Raw genomic sequence first — 17,742 nt, 5'->3', positions numbered from 1 at the left:
TAGCTTCTTTCACTTTGGAATGCTTCCAAAGATTGATACTGATATCTTTTCTTCATATACTTCTGTTGTATCTTTACCTATGGTCATTGAATACTCTGTGAGCTTTCTTTCAAAGATTTGTTCCACATATGTATCATGATATGCTCAACATTCATGTCTAATGAGTTCCTGACACATCCTATGTGCATCCTGCAGCTTTGACTATGTCTTCACTTAACCTGCTTAGAGATACACAATAATTTGTAGAGCCCCACAGGCCCACACTTACTGATCTCTTAGCTCTTAGTGGCCTCTGATAGAGATCCAGTCCTGTTGCTAGACTGTCAGTTCCTGTAGCTGTGTTCAGAATGATTGTGAATTCAATGTAGCAGGGTTTGCTTCCCACTGCCTTGGCAATAACCAGTTAACCACTACTCTTTTTCCACCTCATTTTGGCACATTTGTCTTCTTTTTGTTTTGCCATTTTATTCAAGATATTTACTATTCTCATTTGTCATCATAATCAAAGAGTGCCAAGAGCAAAGCCTGGAAGTTTAAGTGTGAGATCATGTCATCCAGATCAATACTATCTCCAAGGTGTTTCACTTCAAGTTTAGCAGTAAGGTGAAAGTGATGCATGGACAAACGGGGAAAGTAATACAAGTATTTGATCATAACAAGATATGTACTAAGGAACCACCCTGTACTTGCATCAGCTCATTTTTAATGGTAGCAAGTGGATGGATGATGTAATTGGTTGTTCTTTTGTCTCTTAGGGATTTGGGATGAGTTTACTGATACCATGATGCATTACCTGCATTGTTTCACAATTAGCAGCTACTGATGTTTGCATTTTGTTACCATGAATACTTTTCAGCTGGATATCTGATCACTGAGCAATTTACTGATGTTTCTGAAACTAGTGTACCTTCTTGTGCAACTCTCATGTCTCCTCTTCAAACTCAAACACTCAAGTGATCAACATGTTCACTCAGGATTCCACAAGAGAGAATACCAAGTATTGAACTGCTGTGAGTCATCTGTATTACAGTCTTGTTTGTAGTTTTGTTGCTAGCAATCCAACATATTTGATGGTCAGTCAATCTCGGAGTCTCAGTAGCTTTCCTCTGAAGATACTCTGATCTGATGGTCTTAAAAACATTAGCCACAACATGAGTTTTTTATTGAGATCATGTTAAACTTTCGGATTCACAGACAAAATAAAAAGATCTTCAAGTCAAGCAATGACTACAATGTACAGAGCTTATGAAATTTCCTAGCAACTCTCAGACTGACTATTACAGATTCAAATGTATTATCCTTTCCAAAGTTGTACACATATCTCATGCAGTCAAGCAAGTTCTTGGTTCTTCTCAACCACCCTCACCTCCTTTGCAGATCTAAGAATGGCTGCCTGAGGTTTTGATGACAACAAGAACAAATCGCATTCCATTACTGGTGGCAGATGACATGACCAAGAAGTGTTGCAGAACAAAGAAGAGTACCTGCTCTTTGTTTGTCTCCACTGAGAAGCCATCGACAATGGCCAAGGAGGACTTCTTCTTGTAGGTGCTTGGTGGGAGAAACTTTGCAAGTAGCTGGTCATGCTTGCTGCTCAGGTAGGTGTCAAGCTCCTTCATGCCTTCCTTTGATCTAATGAAGCAACATTAAACATGCAGGAGATCTTATGAACTCAGAGAAGGTGAAGAAGAAGAAGAAACAGAAGATACGGACCGATCAGCACGAAGGCGCTCGTAGACTGGATCAAAGTTCATGAAGACAAAGTAAAGCTGAGTTTTGTGATCTGCCATGGCCACCTGCTCCTCTGCTTGCCTTCTGCCTTCTTGTGGTCACCCAACACATGAGATGCTGGCTTCTCTCTGCATGGTCTATTTATACTCAACATGAAGCAGGAAGAGGAAATGTGTCACAAGCTTGAATGAAACAGGCCATCTTCCTCAACTGCCCTGGATTCTCTTGCCAACCAAACACATTGCCCTTTCACTTGTATAATACTTGCTAATATACTACATTTTCTTTACTGAGGCAACCCACCAGGGATGCTCTTTTGTTGGCACTCCTGTAGGGTGTTAGCTTAACAGCTTCATGTTGCCGGTGCAAGGTTTGCACCATATAATTAGGATCAATTATGCTTGCACTTGACACATGAGAGAGGACATTAAAGTATTATATATACATCGGGTTATTTCCTACCAGTTTAAGCTTTTGGGTTTAATGGTAACCCAAATTTAAATAGTTATGACGAACCATGGATACACTCATTTATATTTTCTTCCGGTGTTTAAGTAATATTTATACAATGCTCTTCTCTCTATTCTCTTGTATTGTATACTTGGGTTCAGTTTCAGGTGTCAAGCCTAATTAGTATGTAACATATACTTGTGGACTTATTTTTCTATTCAAATCCATTTCAAATTCAATGAAGGATATAACCTAATCTAATTTAAGTAGGCTTTTACCCATCCCTAAGAAATCAAATTTTCCTTCAAGCTTCTCAATTGCTGTAAAGATGTAATGGACAATGTTACAGTCACTTGATCTCCCTCACTACAAAAAAAAGAGAGAAAAAAAAAAGGTAATCAAGAAGTTGCATCGAAATGATACAATTTGATCCATTTTTTGTAATGAAATTTCTGTATTAACAAATTCTAAAGACCCCTGTCATAGGAAAGTAAAGAAATCTTCATATAGACAAAGAGGAAGTTAGAAGAACCAAAATAGGTTGCAACTCTAATTCACAACAAGCTTGTCTTCAAGCAGAAACCACCACCTTTCCATTTTTTGGTTCAATGTTCAGAAGTTTCTCAACATTATTTTCCTTGTACTTCCATCCCTTATACATCCTAATGGCTAGTTATATTCCCATATTTCTTAGAGAGAGAGAGAGAGAGAGAGAGAGAGAGAGAGAGAGAGAGAGATTTCCAATGATGTATAGCTCAGTAATGATTTCTTCAGGTTCTTGACAAGGATTTCATGTTGAAGTCTTTGGACTCTCTTTACAGTGAACTTATTCTAGTTTCTCTTTATCCTTCACTTTCCTTTCCTTTTCCTTTTTTTTTCTTATATAATCTTCTGCTAACAGATCTACTGAGGTTATGGTATCAGCCAATAAATTGTTTTTTCTTCACATGCAAGTGATAGACATATAGTTGATGATTGCAATCAGTTTATTGTTTTCTAAAAAGAACTGTAAATGGTTTAAAAACGGAGAGGGTGGCTGCATGGGACAAATGATCAACAGTATGGCATCTATATCACAAAAGTTGGGGGGACAAACTCAATCTAATCCTCAACCTATCCCCATATAATATGACAGTACTAATTTTAGTCATCAACCACATAACCTGATCTGATTCATCTGATCCACTTTCCAAGTAAAATATGTCACAATTATTTGCCAAGCTCTAAGGAAACTTTAACCAAGATGAATTACTTATATGACTTTGCCAGATGTGGCTCGACTTGAGGCACAGAAGTGGTAAAATCTAAGATGTCGAGGTCTTGCAAAACTAGTATCAGAATTAATACCAGGTAAGACTCCTATGATACTCAAGTTAGAATTAAATCGATATAGGAAAAAATGAATATAGGGTGAGTATCATACATGAGAAGGGTTCATTTTTATAATCCTGATTGTATATGGCTAGGGAAAAAATTATCCTATCAGATTTGATTAAGTGAATGTTTTCTATTGGCATTTGACATTAAGGCCATAAATGAACTAGCCTATTCTGCTGGGATTTGACTAATTAGGATAAAAATATTCATTATATCAGAATATGTCATGCATTTATTTTTTTAAAGGAGATTAATAAAAATGTCAAGATCAGCCAGTGCTGCCTTACTATATATTTTAAGCCAATTACCAACCTATTTTTTCATCAAGTTTCATAGATAATAATTTGCAACTTAGAGTGCTACTTATCCATAGATTTTGACTTGATGGCACACCCTAAGAAGACAGTCCTAAAATTTTCAGCAGAGGACATGTAACACAGGTTCCTCAATGTGCTAACATAGATCTTGTCCACAAAGAAAGATTTGGCAAATTGATGCTGTGCTTACAATCTAAAGCTAACATCTTGACCAATCAGTACCTCAAATTTTACTGCTTTACCTCTTCAACAAGAACACAAATAAAGAGAACTTGCAGTTCCTAAACTAATCACCACCTTAAACAACTTCCTGAATCCACATCACACTAACAAAAAGTATAATGAAGTTTTCCATGAAAGTGTGGCCCATCAATCTTTTAGACATTGTAATTTGAAGCTACAGGTGTCGGAAAAGTTCTTATAGGAATAATTAGCTTGTGGCAGCCAAGCATTCATACAGCATTACATTTTTTATCTTCCTATCAATATGAAGCAGAATTCATCGATTGAATATAAAAAAAAGGAAGTATAATGAAGTTGATCACCAGAAAATTGAAGTTCAACCAGTTCTTTATCATTGGAGCTTTGGCTCAATGAAGTGGGACTAGGTCTATATTAGGATATAATAGAACTTGTCTTTTTTTGAAAGATGCATGTGATGAATCAATCTAATCACACATTTTAAAACATGATTAGCTTATGCAATCCATGCAATGCAACTAACTGTGAAAAAGATTAGTTGTGACAAAGCAAATCCTTAAATCATTGGAGATAAATTAAGATAATTATGCTGCCCATGGTTGTCAATCATGCGGGTCTTGCAAATGGAGTAAACCAAAACACATTTTACTGCAATATCAAGTCAACAGATAGAGGAAGAAAGATTCAGAGCATTTGGAAGGTAACAATCATAGGCTCCATAATTACTTCCCATCACAAGCTAGAATGAGAGCATCACCACCAAACACTGCCAAAACAAATCATTGTCCACATGATTCAAAGGTTGTGGACTGGATAGATGGAAATTTTGGTTTATGATATATCAAAAGCTTTCTCCGTGAAGCGAAGAGATCGATACCAAAAGAAAGACACAGAGAATCAACAATCAAAATACAAGATTTAAGTGATTCGGCACTTATTATCAAGAAAAATCAAATTCTTCTTGACGAGGTCAATAAGAGATAAGGAATGATTCTTTCTCTTATATTAATCGAAGCTTAGGCTTAAGCCTCTTAGTATACCCCTCACACAAATCCTAAAGAATTTTTCGTATTTTTCCTCTGTGCATTCATCTCACCAAGATATTTCTAGAACAATCAAATCCTCATTAAAGTTTCTTGCGATACTCGAGTTTCTTGTCTTCCAAGGATACTAGCTCAAGGAATTAAAAAAAAATTTACCAACCCCGATAACAAATTGTCTTCTGACTACGATTGGGTGATCTGCTCTCTCGTAGATCTGACACATTGTGGATGGAGCTAACGACCAAGATTACTGGCCCAGGAATCCGTGTGTTGAGAGCATGCCTTTGTAGCCTGCAGTTGTATCCTTTCTCCATCTACAATCAACCGGTCATGACAACCTTGTTATGTTTATGATTAAAGGTGATAGAAATCGAAGAGCATCAGAAAAGATTGCACCTCGTGAACAGAGCAAGCAATCTAATTACCTGGATCAAGAAGAAGAGGATGCCGATGAGTCCGACGGAGTGCACCAGCGGCATGGTGGTATTCTGGTACTCTACTCATATTCTTTTGACGCATTCCTTCGAACATGTCAAAGGCGTCACTTATCACAGTGGCGACGAACAGAGACGATCGAAGATCACAGTGGTGTTCAGCCAACGCTCGACGCACGAATATTTTTTTGGACTTACCAGAAATTTCACCTGAACTACGAAAGTGTGGGACCCACATTCGTTGTAGCAGAATTCGCCATCGAAAAGACTGGTAAACAAACGAGCTGCAGTTAACAGGTCGAAAAACTGTTTCGTACAGACGGTCGCAACTGAATGTGCGACGGAGCGACGCAGAGGAGCCCACATGGTGAAGGCCCGATCTAAAAACGCCCCGACTCAATATGTTTCGATCTCGACCGTCCGTTTGCATCTTATCTCATGTCGATCACTTCCCGTCTCTATAAAATGAAGGGGAACAGGCGATTAGGGTTTCGTGGCCGTCATCTGTTCAGTGTCTCCATCTCCGTCCTTCTCGTTCTCTTCGATCGCAAAGGGTTAAAGAGACAGGGTTTGCCCGGCCCCGTCCGCCTTGACGAAGCTTTAGCCTCGGCCTGGCCCTGTAAAGGACACTTTTTGTATCTTCTTCTTCTTGTTGTTTGCTTCCGATCCTATCGAACAAGCAAGGCAAGATGACGGTGAAGCTGTCAAAGGCGGAGAAGAAGGTGGTGTACGATAAGAAGCTATGTTCTCTGCTGGACGAGTACAGCAAGGTGCTCATCGCGGTCGCAGACAACGTCGGCTCCAACCAGCTTCAGAACATCCGCAAGGGCCTCCGCGGCGACTCCATCGTCCTCATGGGCAAGAACACCCTCATCCGCCGCTGCATCAGGATCCATGCTGAGAAGACCGGGAACAAGAACTACCTCAACCTCCTCCCTCTCCTCGTCGTAAGTTCCTCCCTCGTGTATCTGTTGATCCTTCTGTCTTTCCGGGAAATATCGCGGCTTTATGATCGAGATCTCTTTCTCTTAACCATCTGTAGTTGTTTGCTTTGACAATTGCAACTTCGTTCTTTTTGTTTCAGGGAAATGTAGGTCTGATTTTTACAAAAGGCGATCTTAAGGAAGTTAGTGAGGAGGTTGCCAAGTATAAGGTATGCACGCTTTCAAGAACCCCTTCTTTTTACTTTTGAATTTGCCTTTTAGTTTGTCATTTGTTTATGGCCTTAAGATTTCATCATCGAAGTTATTAGTTAGGTTATTTTCTTAAATTATTTACATGTACATATCCAATACAATGAGAGGTATCAGAAATATCTTTACTTTTCTGCATGTTGCGTATATTGGAATTGTGCAGAACAGAAATGAGATCTCTGGTCTTGCCCATAGTTCTTCCTTTGACAGTATTGAGTAGTCATTCTAAATTTATACTATCATAAGAAAGTTGTGGATACCTTTTGGCCACATGGATGCACAATATTTAAGACATTTGTAGGCTAGTCTTGAATCTCATTTGTGATTGGATTAGAAGAAAACACTTTTGCCTAGTGTGTAGTACTGGGAGACATCAATATAATAATTATCTTGAATCTCATTTGGTTTCAATTAAGATTTGTGATTGCTTGAATACTTTCTTTTGTTCAACTTTCCATCTAAGAAGACAACACGAGAGACATCATAGAGATTCATTAGCTACATTACTTGTGGTAATGTATCAACTCTTCAGATCATGCTGGATGCATGATACATCATATATATCTGCATATTTGAATTTATGCAGCGACTGCTTTGGATACATGTCCTGAGCTTCTTGCTGATGACAAGTATCAAGTGCTCTTCTGTTATGAAAACTTTTCTTCACCCTGTTTTATAATTTTCTATCAGCTACTAGCATTGTCCTTGTAAAATATATCAACAACATTTCTCCTTTGTTGCTCTGTATCATGTCCCTAGTCGCATCGGACACTTGGGGCATGCATCCTGACTCCTGACTTAATAGATCCTTGTGTTTTCGTGTGCTAGTATCTTTTGTTTTTTCAGTATATAGAACCTTTGCTAGGAAAGATCTTTCTTGTATTATATGTTAATTAATGGAATAGATGAGATGAATTATAATTTCATAAAAAACATGTGGGTCTAAAATTTGTGATCAAGAATTCTCCCACTTTCCCTATGTTCCATTTCTGCTTACATTTTTAGTATTGATCTGCTGCTGTTAATGTTGGATGGCTGGTGGAGTTGTAGTCTTTCTTTAGTTGATAAAATTTGAACTAGCATTCTATTTCTTCTCTGTTCTTATATTTCAGGTTGGAGCTCCTGCTCGTGTTGGGCTTGTTGCTCCTATTGATGTTGTTGTCCCCCCTGGAAACACTGGATTGGACCCTTCACAGACATCTTTTTTTCAGGTTAACAAGATATCTCTCATGTTTATCATGCAAAAAATTGTTTGTGGTTTCATCTTAAAGTTCCTTTTGCTTTATTACAGGTGCTTAATATTCCAACCAAGATTAACAAGGGTACTGTGGAAATCATTACCCCTGTTGAGCTGATTAAGAAGGGAGAAAAAGTGGGCTCATCTGAGGCTGCTCTACTTGCAAAGCTTGGGATAAGACCTTTTTCATATGGCCTTGTCATTCTATCTGTTTATGATAATGGATCCGTCTTCAGTCCTGAGGTGCTGGATCTCTCGGAGGATGACCTGATCGAAAAGTTTGCAGCTGGTATCTCCATGGTTACCTCATTGTCTTTGGCTGTTTCTTACCCAACACTTGCAGCAGCACCCCACATGTTCATCAATGCATACAAGAATGTGCTTGCTGTTGCAATTGCAACCGAGTACACCTTCCCACAGGCGGAGAAAGTTAAGGAATACCTAAAGGTAGATTGCACAAGTCTAGCTATGGATCTTAGATCTATTTTTTTTCGTCATAATTCTATATGTTATAATTGGTGCAGGATCCAAGCAAGTTTGCTGTTGCTGCTCCTGTTGTTGCTGCAGAAGCTGCAGCGGCACCCACAGCGGAACCTGCAGAAGAGAAGAAAGAGGAGCCTGCTGAGGAATCTGATGACGATATGGGCTTTAGCTTGTTTGATTAGGGTGGGCGAGTCTTTAAAGTTTTTCTCTCTAAGATCAATTTGTCTTTCCAGGTTTAGTTCTACTAAAATTTTGGGATGTAAGTGGAGTTTTTGCTTTTTGATGTGGTCTCTTAGCAAGTAATCATCTGCAATTCTCATTTAGATGTCTTGACTATTAATGCTAATTGCTTAATTTTTTGTGGAACATTAAACTCTGGAAATTATCCCAGAATACCGTCCTACAGTCGATCGTGAAGATGGCATTCAATTTGGTTGGTCCTACCTTATTTGAGATTTGATAAAACATTTGCCTTCTTAAATCATGGTTTGAGCATACCCTCATCTTAAATCTTCTCTCTAGCTATTTTTTCAGAACATATAACTTCCGTGTTGGGGAAAGGTTGGTTTTAACCCTAGAACTATGTGTTGATTTAATACAATTTTTACATGCTAGATTCGTTAGTATCTTATTTGAAGGGGTTTTGAACCTACATCGAATTTGGCACTCTATCATATCATATCAATATCTAAGGTGTAATTTATCATATTATTATCAAGTCTATGTTTAAAAATTAGTCATAGTAAAAAAAGTCGTTTGGTGACGAGAACAAAGTTTGGTGATTCTTATCAATACCAAATTTTGGTGACAAGAACAATGATCGGTCAAATCATTCCAGAGTAATCTTACTGTGACACTAAGGTCCACCTTCTTCGTTTTGGACATGCCATTACTTACAACCTTTTGCATCTTTTAATTACTATGGATTCGATCGTGTAGAACATCTCAAAATTAACCAATTGGGTTGGAGCATCTCGACTTATTTTCGCAGGATAAAAACCTAAACCAATTGAAATGATTATATATATATATATATATATATATATATATATATATATATATATACCACCAGGTTGGAATAAACCACGCCCGGTTCAGTTCTGCGGCGACCTGGCCGTGAGCCGGACGATTTATTCCATGTCATTTACGATAAAGACGGCCGTGACGTTACGAAACCCGTTATTTACGTAGAACCGTTATACTTGCACTGACTTTTTGGTCTTTAATTAATTCGCAAAACAAAAAGGAAAAAGGAAATTAAAAAGGAAGGGCGGAGGACCGACGAGCAGGAGGGCGGAAAAGGAAGAGGGGAGGAGATGCGTTGGTATTTGGTAGCGGCTCTTCTCACTCTCCTCACCAGTTCCCAGGTGTGATATCGAGACGAACCCTAGGTTTCTAATCGACTTTCAATCTCTGCATTTATAGTTTGACCGATCTCGTCAGATTTGCTTGGTCGTTTGATAGATTTCAATAAGCTTACTAGTTATTGACGACTACGAGCTGTGGCGTAATCTTTATCGGTTCGTTAGTCCGTTGATCAGTTGGATGTACTGATCCTAAATCAATTTCTTGTGGCATCGTCAAGATTGAAGATGTTTGCAAGCTTTGATTGGAGTTACTTGCAAAATTTAGTTCGTCTTGAGGACTATGCAATGCAGATCGGTGTCCATTCTTGCGCGGTAGTTGGAAGATCTTGTACTGGTGGTTAGGATACTACGACAGGAGGAAAAATCCCCGTATGGGAAGGGAATAATTGATCTTTCGCTTCGATTGGAATGATGGCTTTTTCTCGTAGGGTAGACTTTCTAATACCTGAAATGACACAGTGGATTTTACCAATAATATTACTGCATAAGGTTGAACTTTGAGTCATGAAAACGTTCACGTGAAGTGCTGCATTGACCATCGAATCAATCTTGAACTTCTTAGACGGATTTTAGGTAGGTTCCTTGTTCTATCAAAGACCAAATATCTTGAATCTTTTGGATAATCTATTTGCAACATCCTTATGTTGTTTGTTATTTATGTTGGTCAATGTAATCCTGTTCACCTAGTTTTGTGTATAGGGATAGATGGCTAAGATTGTTATTCATTAGTTCCTATCGTTATTCTGATCTTCCTTTTCTTTCTTCTTTGAAAATCATATTATAAGGTGGTTTCTAGTGGTGCTAGACTTAGTGATACCAAGAATCTGGCTGTGTTAACCATCACATCATCAGGAGATGTGCTTCTTTTACCAGTGAAATAAACTTATTATTTGTTTTGCAGGTGGTAATCTCGTTTGACTTAGTAGCAAAAATGAATATCATATTGAGATTTGCCTGGTTAAGGATATTTGCCCATACAAAGATTTTCTTAGATGCATTCATGAGACTTGATCACTTTGATTATTTTGCGAGAAATCATGCGTACAGTTTGGCATCCGGCTTATTTGTATAAATGAGAAGTAGAAGAAAATGGAAAAGGCAGGAGACCTTACCTGTCTTCCTTATGTAGTTTGCTCTGGAAGCCATTTGGCTATTGAAGGAAGTCTTACAAAGATGTGAAATTATTGGCTATCTTGAAAGTGGGGTTTGCAAATCTGATCGAGATGGCTAGCCAAATTAGGAGATGAGTCACATAATAATTAGCTCCAATGATTAGGCTATCTAAAATGTCAGTAAGCTAAGACCACAAACAATCCAGGTGAGTTCAAGTGTCGTGATATATACTAAAAGAGACAGTCTCCTCATTGCGAAACTTGAATCCATGGCTTTGTTTAGTCATGAATAAAGAGGTTAATGAATATTTTGTTTCTACGTTTATGTGAATCTTGTTCAAGAAACTTGAAAAGCTTGCTACCCATGTATGACTATCTGAGTCTTATATGTGTTTTTTAGGTGTACATGATGTTGATTTGATGGAATGTCTGACTTTAATGTCAAATTTTTATTCTAAATTAGTTCGACTTTGAAACTCACTACATTGTTCAAGAAAATCCTGTACTGTCCCCACATCCATGAAGAACTTTAGAGGTGGATGAAACTAACATCTAGTTTCATTTATTCTGATTTTATGTCCTTATCATCTTGATCGTAGCTATATTTGCTACAAATTGGGTAAGTTCTGTTCCTGTAAATCTACCTACTCTTCAATTTGGATATTTCTAGTTTGACACTAGACTTTAATTTACGAGCATTTAGTCTGATCTTATCTCTAGGTTTCCAGATTCACTTTTCAATCTAAAGATACAGGTCCTTTGTGAATCATGCATGAAATTTTTTTAGAATTTCTTGCTCTTGTCAACCTCTTTCATTAAAAAAGAAAAAGAAACTCTTGTCTCATTTTATTTTTCCAAAATACAACATTTGCTAGTGAAATAATTGAGAAATACGTTTTTTTTGTCTGTGTTCCAGGGAATTTTGACAACACTGTCACAAAGTCATGGAAAATACAAATATGACTATGCTACAGTTCCATTTCTTGCAGAAGTTTTCAAGGTACCTTTTGATTATGATTTAAGCTTTTCTGGTGTTCTTATATTAATATACTCCAAACATACTTTAGATCTTTATCAAGCAACTTAATCTCTTATCAGGAAGGTATTGTCAATAGGTTGCCACTTCTACTAACATCTGTGTCCTGTTGCAAAAATTTCAGCTTGTGGTATCTAGCTTCTTCCTTTGGAAGGAGTGCCAAGCATCATCTTCTGCTCCTAGGATGACTACAGATTGGAAGAGTGTCCGTTTATTTCCCATTCCTTCTATCATTTATCTTGTTCACAACAATGTCCAGTTTGCTACCTTGACTTATGTGGATCCATCAACATATCAGATAATGGGTAATTTGAAAATTGTCACAACTGGTATCTTATTCAGGTACACTGCTCATAATGTGAAGTCATCATGTAAAATATCTAGTTTCTCATTGAAGCATTATATTCTCTTGTAATCAATCAGGCAACTTAGCATGCATGTTTAATTTTAGGTTATTTTTCAAAATTATGTTTGTATTCAACATTAATTTTAACAAAAATCAGTTCACATTTAATCTACTTCTTAGCATTTGAAAATAAGAGCACTGTTACTGCCATGCAAGTTAAAGCTCTTTTTTCTAACTGCTCTTTCTTTCAAAAGCTGCCACTCCAAATATTGACTTACTGTGACATGAACATTGGGTTTAGTTGAAACAATTCATGAAAATATTGAGTATTCTGACTACAAATATGACATTAAAATTCTGAATATACTCATGTTAGTACTGAAAGGCAAATTAAGCTAGTTCCTTGACACGAATTGGGTCAGCTTAAACAATTTGTTGAAGTTTGTAAGAATGGTGCAGTTATTGTAGCATGACACTTGAAATCATGACATTTGTTCCTGGCGTTAGTTGGAATCAGAAATAAATCACACTGGATCTTTAGGAAGTCTTCTTCAATGTGTATATTGTTAAATATTCTTTGTACATGAAAGAAAAATTCCCATTGTTCCTATTGGTGTCTTTTCAATCGTTTTCTCTGTTATAAAACTTATGGTTTGTGATTGCAGTGGAATCATTTCCTTTTGATGTTTTAGGTTCTTTCTGAGGAGGAAGTTGTCAACCCTACAGTGGATGGCGATAGTTCTATTAACTGTTGGGACAACTACAAGCCAGGTGCTCTGTTATTTTGGAGATCTATAATTCCTCAAGTTTGAATCTATGCTGTTCTAGAGTTGGCCCTAACAGTTCCATTTGGTACTTGTGGTTTCTTTTCCATTAACATACTGCACTAATTATTTGAAAGTTTTGAAGTATGCCTTTTTTCTTTTAATTTTACTGGAGTCTATAGGGTAAAGTGATATTGGTACACCAATGTTTGGTCCTTTCTAATAAGATCTATTGCTCAAGCGCTCCTGTTCCATTTTTTTTCATTGAAAGATTGAACCCCAAAGCCCATGCCTTTAGAGTTCCAACTGTTTGAAACTCAAGCCCTATTTTATCTCCTCTTCTCTATCTGGGATCCCTAAGTTCTACCATGTCCTGCTGGCAAGTCTTATTTATTGATGGTGATGTTGTATCCAGAGTGTCAGCATCAATTCTAATTTTGGTCCTTCATAAGAGATTTTATTTTTTTCTTTGTGGTTTATGACATTTCTTACTGTTGGAAACTGTGGATAGATTCAACAGCTGTTTCAGTTCCAACCATTTCCCAATTTTAGTTGTTTCATAACTGAGAGTCATAAGTTGCTATGAAATTGTACAAAATTGTTGATCTGAGCTTTGACATGCCACTAATTTGTTACACCAAATTGGATGAACCCTTGATTTATTTTCACTAAATAGGAGCTGCATGACCGATCTCAACAAACAAAACTTGAAGGGGTTTAATTCTGGGACTGGCTGATTCCAAACTACTTCCATGTTGGAACAGGATTGATTCCAAACCCTTGATTTATTCCAAACTTTTATTTTTTTCTTTGTGGTTTATGACATTTCTTACTGTTGGAAACTGTGGATAGATTCAACAGCTGTTTCAGTTCTAACCATTTCCAATTCAATTTTAGTTGTTTCATAACTGAGATTCATAAGTTGCCATGAAATTGTATAAAATTGTTGAACTGAGCTTTGACATGCCACTAATTTGTTACACCAAATTGGATGAACCCTTGATTTATTTTCACTAAATAGGAGCTGCATGACCGATCTCAACAAGCAAAACTTGAAGGGGTTTAATACTGGGACTGGCTGATTCCAAACTACTTCCATGTTGGAACAGGATTGGTTAGAACACAAAATCTTGAGTAGAGAGACCTAGAATTAGGGGCTTTTGTAAGTTGTAACAACAATGCATTTCAAATGTCTTTTGGCATCAGACATACCATCTGAAAAACTTACAGATGGTCAAACATTTAGTACCCATCAAATGCTGACTATTATAGGGCATGTTGCGATGATTATTTTTCTTGATGTTGGTATGTTATGATAAGGGTATTGATCCATAAATGGATTTTTTTGGATGAAACAGGCTCAAGTATCAATATTAGAGGGACAAACAAGCAAATGTGGGTGCTTTGGGTGATAAATGTACAAAATTTTCTACTAATTGTTAGATGCAAATAAATCTTACGTCTATGAATCATTAGTATACACAAGGTTATTAATGTTGAATAGTTTATATTAATCCATGCTTTTGTTCTATGTGCAAATTTTTGGATATACGTTTCTAATAAATAAGATGTGTAGATTATTTCTGTTCCATTCCTTTTGTTGTAAGAAATAAAATTTAAATTAGTTCTTGTCCTCATGTGACAACAAGTCATACTGTTCTTACTATTTGGAGTTAGCTACATAGATCTTTTCCCACCATTGAGCTTTATACAAGGCTTTTTATTTATATTGGTGCCTAAGATCTATAGGTTAGTGCATACAAATCCTTTTAAGAGGGCCATCACAGTGGTTAATTCGCTCCAAATATTCTTATTGTTGAGCTCCATCTTCATATAAGCTTCTTGAGGAAGGGGACACTAGTATTGCAGGAAGATGTGTAGTGGGATTAGGGTTTGAGGCTTTAGTCAGGTAAGAATTTGGTGTGGACCTTTATCCAAGCATGAGAAGGACATCTGATCATTTTCCTCTTTAATTATGTCCACTGGTGACTGATAGACAATGTGATGATTAGAATGACTAATATGGGAAAAAGGAAGATGTCAACGACTAATATGCGAAGGTCATTTTGTTTATCCTCGCTGAATACTGTTTTTCATGAAGCCATTTGAATATTTTGGATCCACTCATTCCTATTTATATCAAACTTCAACTAATGATGATCATACCAATCATATTAACCACCTATATAATTTTTTCAAATATGATGCACAGGTGAAAGGTTGTGGAGAGGCATCTTGTGACTCACTATTTTCAGCACCTATACAAGGTTACATGTTTGGACTCTTGTCTGCCTGTCTTTCTGCACTAGCTGGTGTTTATACAGAATACTTGATGAAGAAGAACAACGACACCCTGTACTGGCAGAATGTGCAACTATATACGTATATACCTTTATCTGTTGTTTCGTGTGTGTGTGTGTGTACATTTGTTAACTTGTCTTTCTCAGCAAATAGAAGCAAGAGATTCATAAAATATTGAGTTGTTAGATACTATCAGTTACCATTGCTACACTTTACTGTCAGGTTTGGTGCAATCTTTAACATGGCACGGCTTATGATGGATGATTTTAGAGTTGGATTTGAGAATGGACCATGGTGGCAACGTCTTCTTAATGGATACACTGTTACAACATGGCTGGTTGTATTAAACCTAGGATCTTCTGGGTTGTTAGTTTCATGGCTGATGAAATATGCAGACAATATTGTGAAGGTAAGTCCTGTATACTTTCTTCTACGACTGTGTATGTGGAAGTGATTTTCCGTACTGCATGTACAATGCTCAAACCAATGACACGCTTAAAGTAGCCATAAAATGGTAGAATATATTGCCTATAAAATTTGCTGAGACATGGCATGTTATTCTGGATTGTTATATCTGAGCCAGTGTTCTATTTTTATTTTTATTTTCTTTTTTACTTGTAGGGATAAAATTGGTTTTCATTATTGTTGCTGTTCATTTTCACTGTATTGTATTTATCATATCATAATAGGACATGGACTTGCTCTTTAGGAAGTAATTTAAATGGAACATGTTTCTTTGAGAAGGAAGGTGAGCCTTGGTTGCCATGGCAAAGTAGCCTTTTTATGATTTGGTGTCAAGTTCAAGTCATGAAAGCATTTCTTGTAAGGGGTAGACTGTATGGGCCAGTCTTTTATGTTAATGTCTTTGTTAGAGCTTGTTAGTCAACTTTAGAAGGTTATTTCTACAGTGCAAACCAAGCCCAAATTAAAAACATCAACTGCATGACAAAGTTGCATTTAAAATTTGACTTACTTTATATGTATGTTTATGCTTTTTGTATTAAAGTTACTTAGAAATGAGAATATTAGAGTCCTTTGAACTTTACTGTCAACAGTTACCATCTTCGTAAATTTGTTCTCTCTCATGGAATCTGAAAAATCCAAAGAAACACAATGTTTATAAACATTAATTAACACGGTGGATATTCTTTTGCCGGCAATATGTTTCTTTTGACAATAATTTCAACTTATCGTGTTTTTCCTCATCCTTTCAGGTGTATTCAACTTCGATGGCAATGTTACTAACGATGGTCGTATCTATATTTCTTTTCAGTTTCAAGCCTACTGTGCAGGTAAGTTGTATACCCTCAAGATCAAATCAACAGCCAAAGTATCAATTTACTGTCCTACATTTTCTATAGGACAAGTGACAAACTATGCCTGATCGGTTTACTACGGTCGACATCTTTTCTGCAGCTTTTCTTGGGCATTATAATCTGCATGATTTCGCTGCACATGTACTTTGCTCCTGCTCACAAGCTCGTAGATTTACCAGCGACAACAAAGGCGGCGTCAGACACACTCAAGGAAATAGCTGTCGAGCCAACGGGGGAGTCATGATTCTGTTGCTATGTAAGCTCAACGGAACAGGATCTGTTAACCAAATACTATTCATATCGTTGATGGAATTGTTTAGAGATGAAAGAAACAGAAGATGTGAATTGAATGCGTGGTGCTTGCAATTCCAGATTTTATGAAGAAGACGAGTCTATCGGACAAGCAAAGTCCGAATAGATTTGCTAGTGCTCTGCAACATAATGCACTAGCAAAGTCTCCAGAAACATAGAGCATAGCCAATGAATAGATTTGTGCCATGTGGTGTCACAGTTAATGTAGAGAGAGAGAGAGAGACTAGTCCTCAATCAGTTTGTCTCATTGATTTTGCATTAAGTATCTCAAGTGTTTATCACCATAGAGTAAACCATTTTCTTCTTTTTTAAGTCGAGCAATTTTGGACCCATGTCACCAAGTATATTCAAATGAATTAAAAATATGGCGACAATGATGATATGTTCGAGACAATATTTATGGATATTTGCCATGCGAATGAGGTAAATTCGGAGACTGTGACCTAAGTCATGTAGTTGTTCATCAATGCCAACCCCTGCCGGTGCGCTGCTGACGGACAGACTGACTGACTGACTGACAACATGTCAATTCCAAAGACCATTAATTAATCTCTCCTTTGCCACTCCCCACCACCTCTATAAGACGCCTCCTCCTTGTTCGAGCTGCTCAATAGACTCGAAGCCAAGGAGAGAGGCGGAAGGAGGAGCAGCATGGGCTCCATTTCTCAACCTGTATCCAATCTCTCCCTCGCCGCCAGCGCGCAGGCGAAGCAGCAACAACG

General features: G+C 37.3%; 3 protein-coding genes across 3 annotated transcripts; 2 read left to right on the top strand and 1 right to left on the bottom strand.

Annotated features, from left to right (window-relative positions):
* Window positions 1–1,187: 1,187 nt before the first annotated feature.
* On the bottom strand, window positions 1,188–6,011 carry LOC103976423 (uncharacterized). Its single transcript, XM_009391615.3, has 5 exons — window positions 5,545–6,011; window positions 5,280–5,433; window positions 1,714–2,547; window positions 1,485–1,632; window positions 1,188–1,393 (listed from the first exon to the last, which is right to left on the bottom strand). Exons 3-5 carry the CDS (start codon window positions 1,788–1,790, stop codon window positions 1,331–1,333), a joined length of 288 nt encoding a protein of 95 aa, XP_009389890.2. The 5' UTR covers window positions 1,791–2,547; window positions 5,280–5,433; window positions 5,545–6,011; the 3' UTR covers window positions 1,188–1,330.
* A 39-nt stretch (window positions 6,012–6,050) lies between these two features.
* LOC135606125 (large ribosomal subunit protein uL10) lies at window positions 6,051–8,789 on the top strand. The gene is made up of 5 exons (XM_065096945.1): window positions 6,051–6,500; window positions 6,638–6,706; window positions 7,859–7,957; window positions 8,038–8,430; window positions 8,508–8,789. The coding sequence occupies exons 1-5, from the start codon at window positions 6,243–6,245 to the stop codon at window positions 8,646–8,648; spliced, it is 960 nt and encodes a 319-aa protein (XP_064953017.1). The 5' UTR covers window positions 6,051–6,242; the 3' UTR covers window positions 8,649–8,789.
* Window positions 8,790–9,717: 928 nt separating this feature from the next.
* LOC103976421 (CMP-sialic acid transporter 1) lies at window positions 9,718–17,394 on the top strand. Its single transcript, XM_065096944.1, has 8 exons — window positions 9,718–9,833; window positions 11,862–11,945; window positions 12,106–12,323; window positions 13,020–13,098; window positions 15,304–15,473; window positions 15,615–15,801; window positions 16,607–16,684; window positions 16,809–17,394. The coding sequence occupies exons 1-8, from the start codon at window positions 9,783–9,785 to the stop codon at window positions 16,950–16,952; spliced, it is 1,011 nt and encodes a 336-aa protein (XP_064953016.1). The 5' UTR covers window positions 9,718–9,782; the 3' UTR covers window positions 16,953–17,394.
* Window positions 17,395–17,742: the final 348 nt, after the last annotated feature.

The sequence above is a fragment of the Musa acuminata genome, chromosome BXJ2-2 (genome assembly GCF_036884655.1).
Source record: "Musa acuminata AAA Group cultivar baxijiao chromosome BXJ2-2, Cavendish_Baxijiao_AAA, whole genome shotgun sequence".
Lineage (NCBI taxonomy): Eukaryota > Viridiplantae > Streptophyta > Magnoliopsida > Zingiberales > Musaceae > Musa > Musa acuminata.
Note: the sequence above shows the minus strand (reverse complement) of the source record. Positions and strands in the feature narration are given on the sequence as shown.

Bases quoted from the DNA above. Each gene is read 5' to 3' on its own strand.
- LOC103976423 (XM_009391615.3), bottom strand. From the start codon at position 1,790: ATGGCAGATCACAAAACTCAGCTTTACTTTGTCTTCATGAACTTTGAT. The intron at 1,633-1,713 runs GTCCGTATCTTC...TTGCTTCATTAG, and splicing joins GAGCGCCTTCGTGCTGATCG to ATCAAAGGAAGGCATGAAGG. The intron at 1,394-1,484 runs GTACTCTTCTTT...TCAAAACCTCAG, and splicing joins TGGAGACAAACAAAGAGCAG to GCAGCCATTCTTAGATCTGC.
- LOC135606125 (XM_065096945.1), top strand. From the start codon at position 6,243: ATGACGGTGAAGCTGTCAAAGGCGGAGAAGAAGGTGGTGTACGATAAG. The intron at 6,501-6,637 runs GTAAGTTCCTCC...TTTTTGTTTCAG, and splicing joins ACCTCCTCCCTCTCCTCGTC to GGAAATGTAGGTCTGATTTT. The intron at 6,707-7,858 runs GTATGCACGCTT...CTTATATTTCAG, and splicing joins AGGAGGTTGCCAAGTATAAG to GTTGGAGCTCCTGCTCGTGT.
- LOC103976421 (XM_065096944.1), top strand. From the start codon at position 9,783: ATGCGTTGGTATTTGGTAGCGGCTCTTCTCACTCTCCTCACCAGTTCC. The intron at 13,099-15,303 runs GTGCTCTGTTAT...TATGATGCACAG, and splicing joins TTGGGACAACTACAAGCCAG to GTGAAAGGTTGTGGAGAGGC. The intron at 16,685-16,808 runs GTAAGTTGTATA...TCTTTTCTGCAG, and splicing joins GTTTCAAGCCTACTGTGCAG to CTTTTCTTGGGCATTATAAT.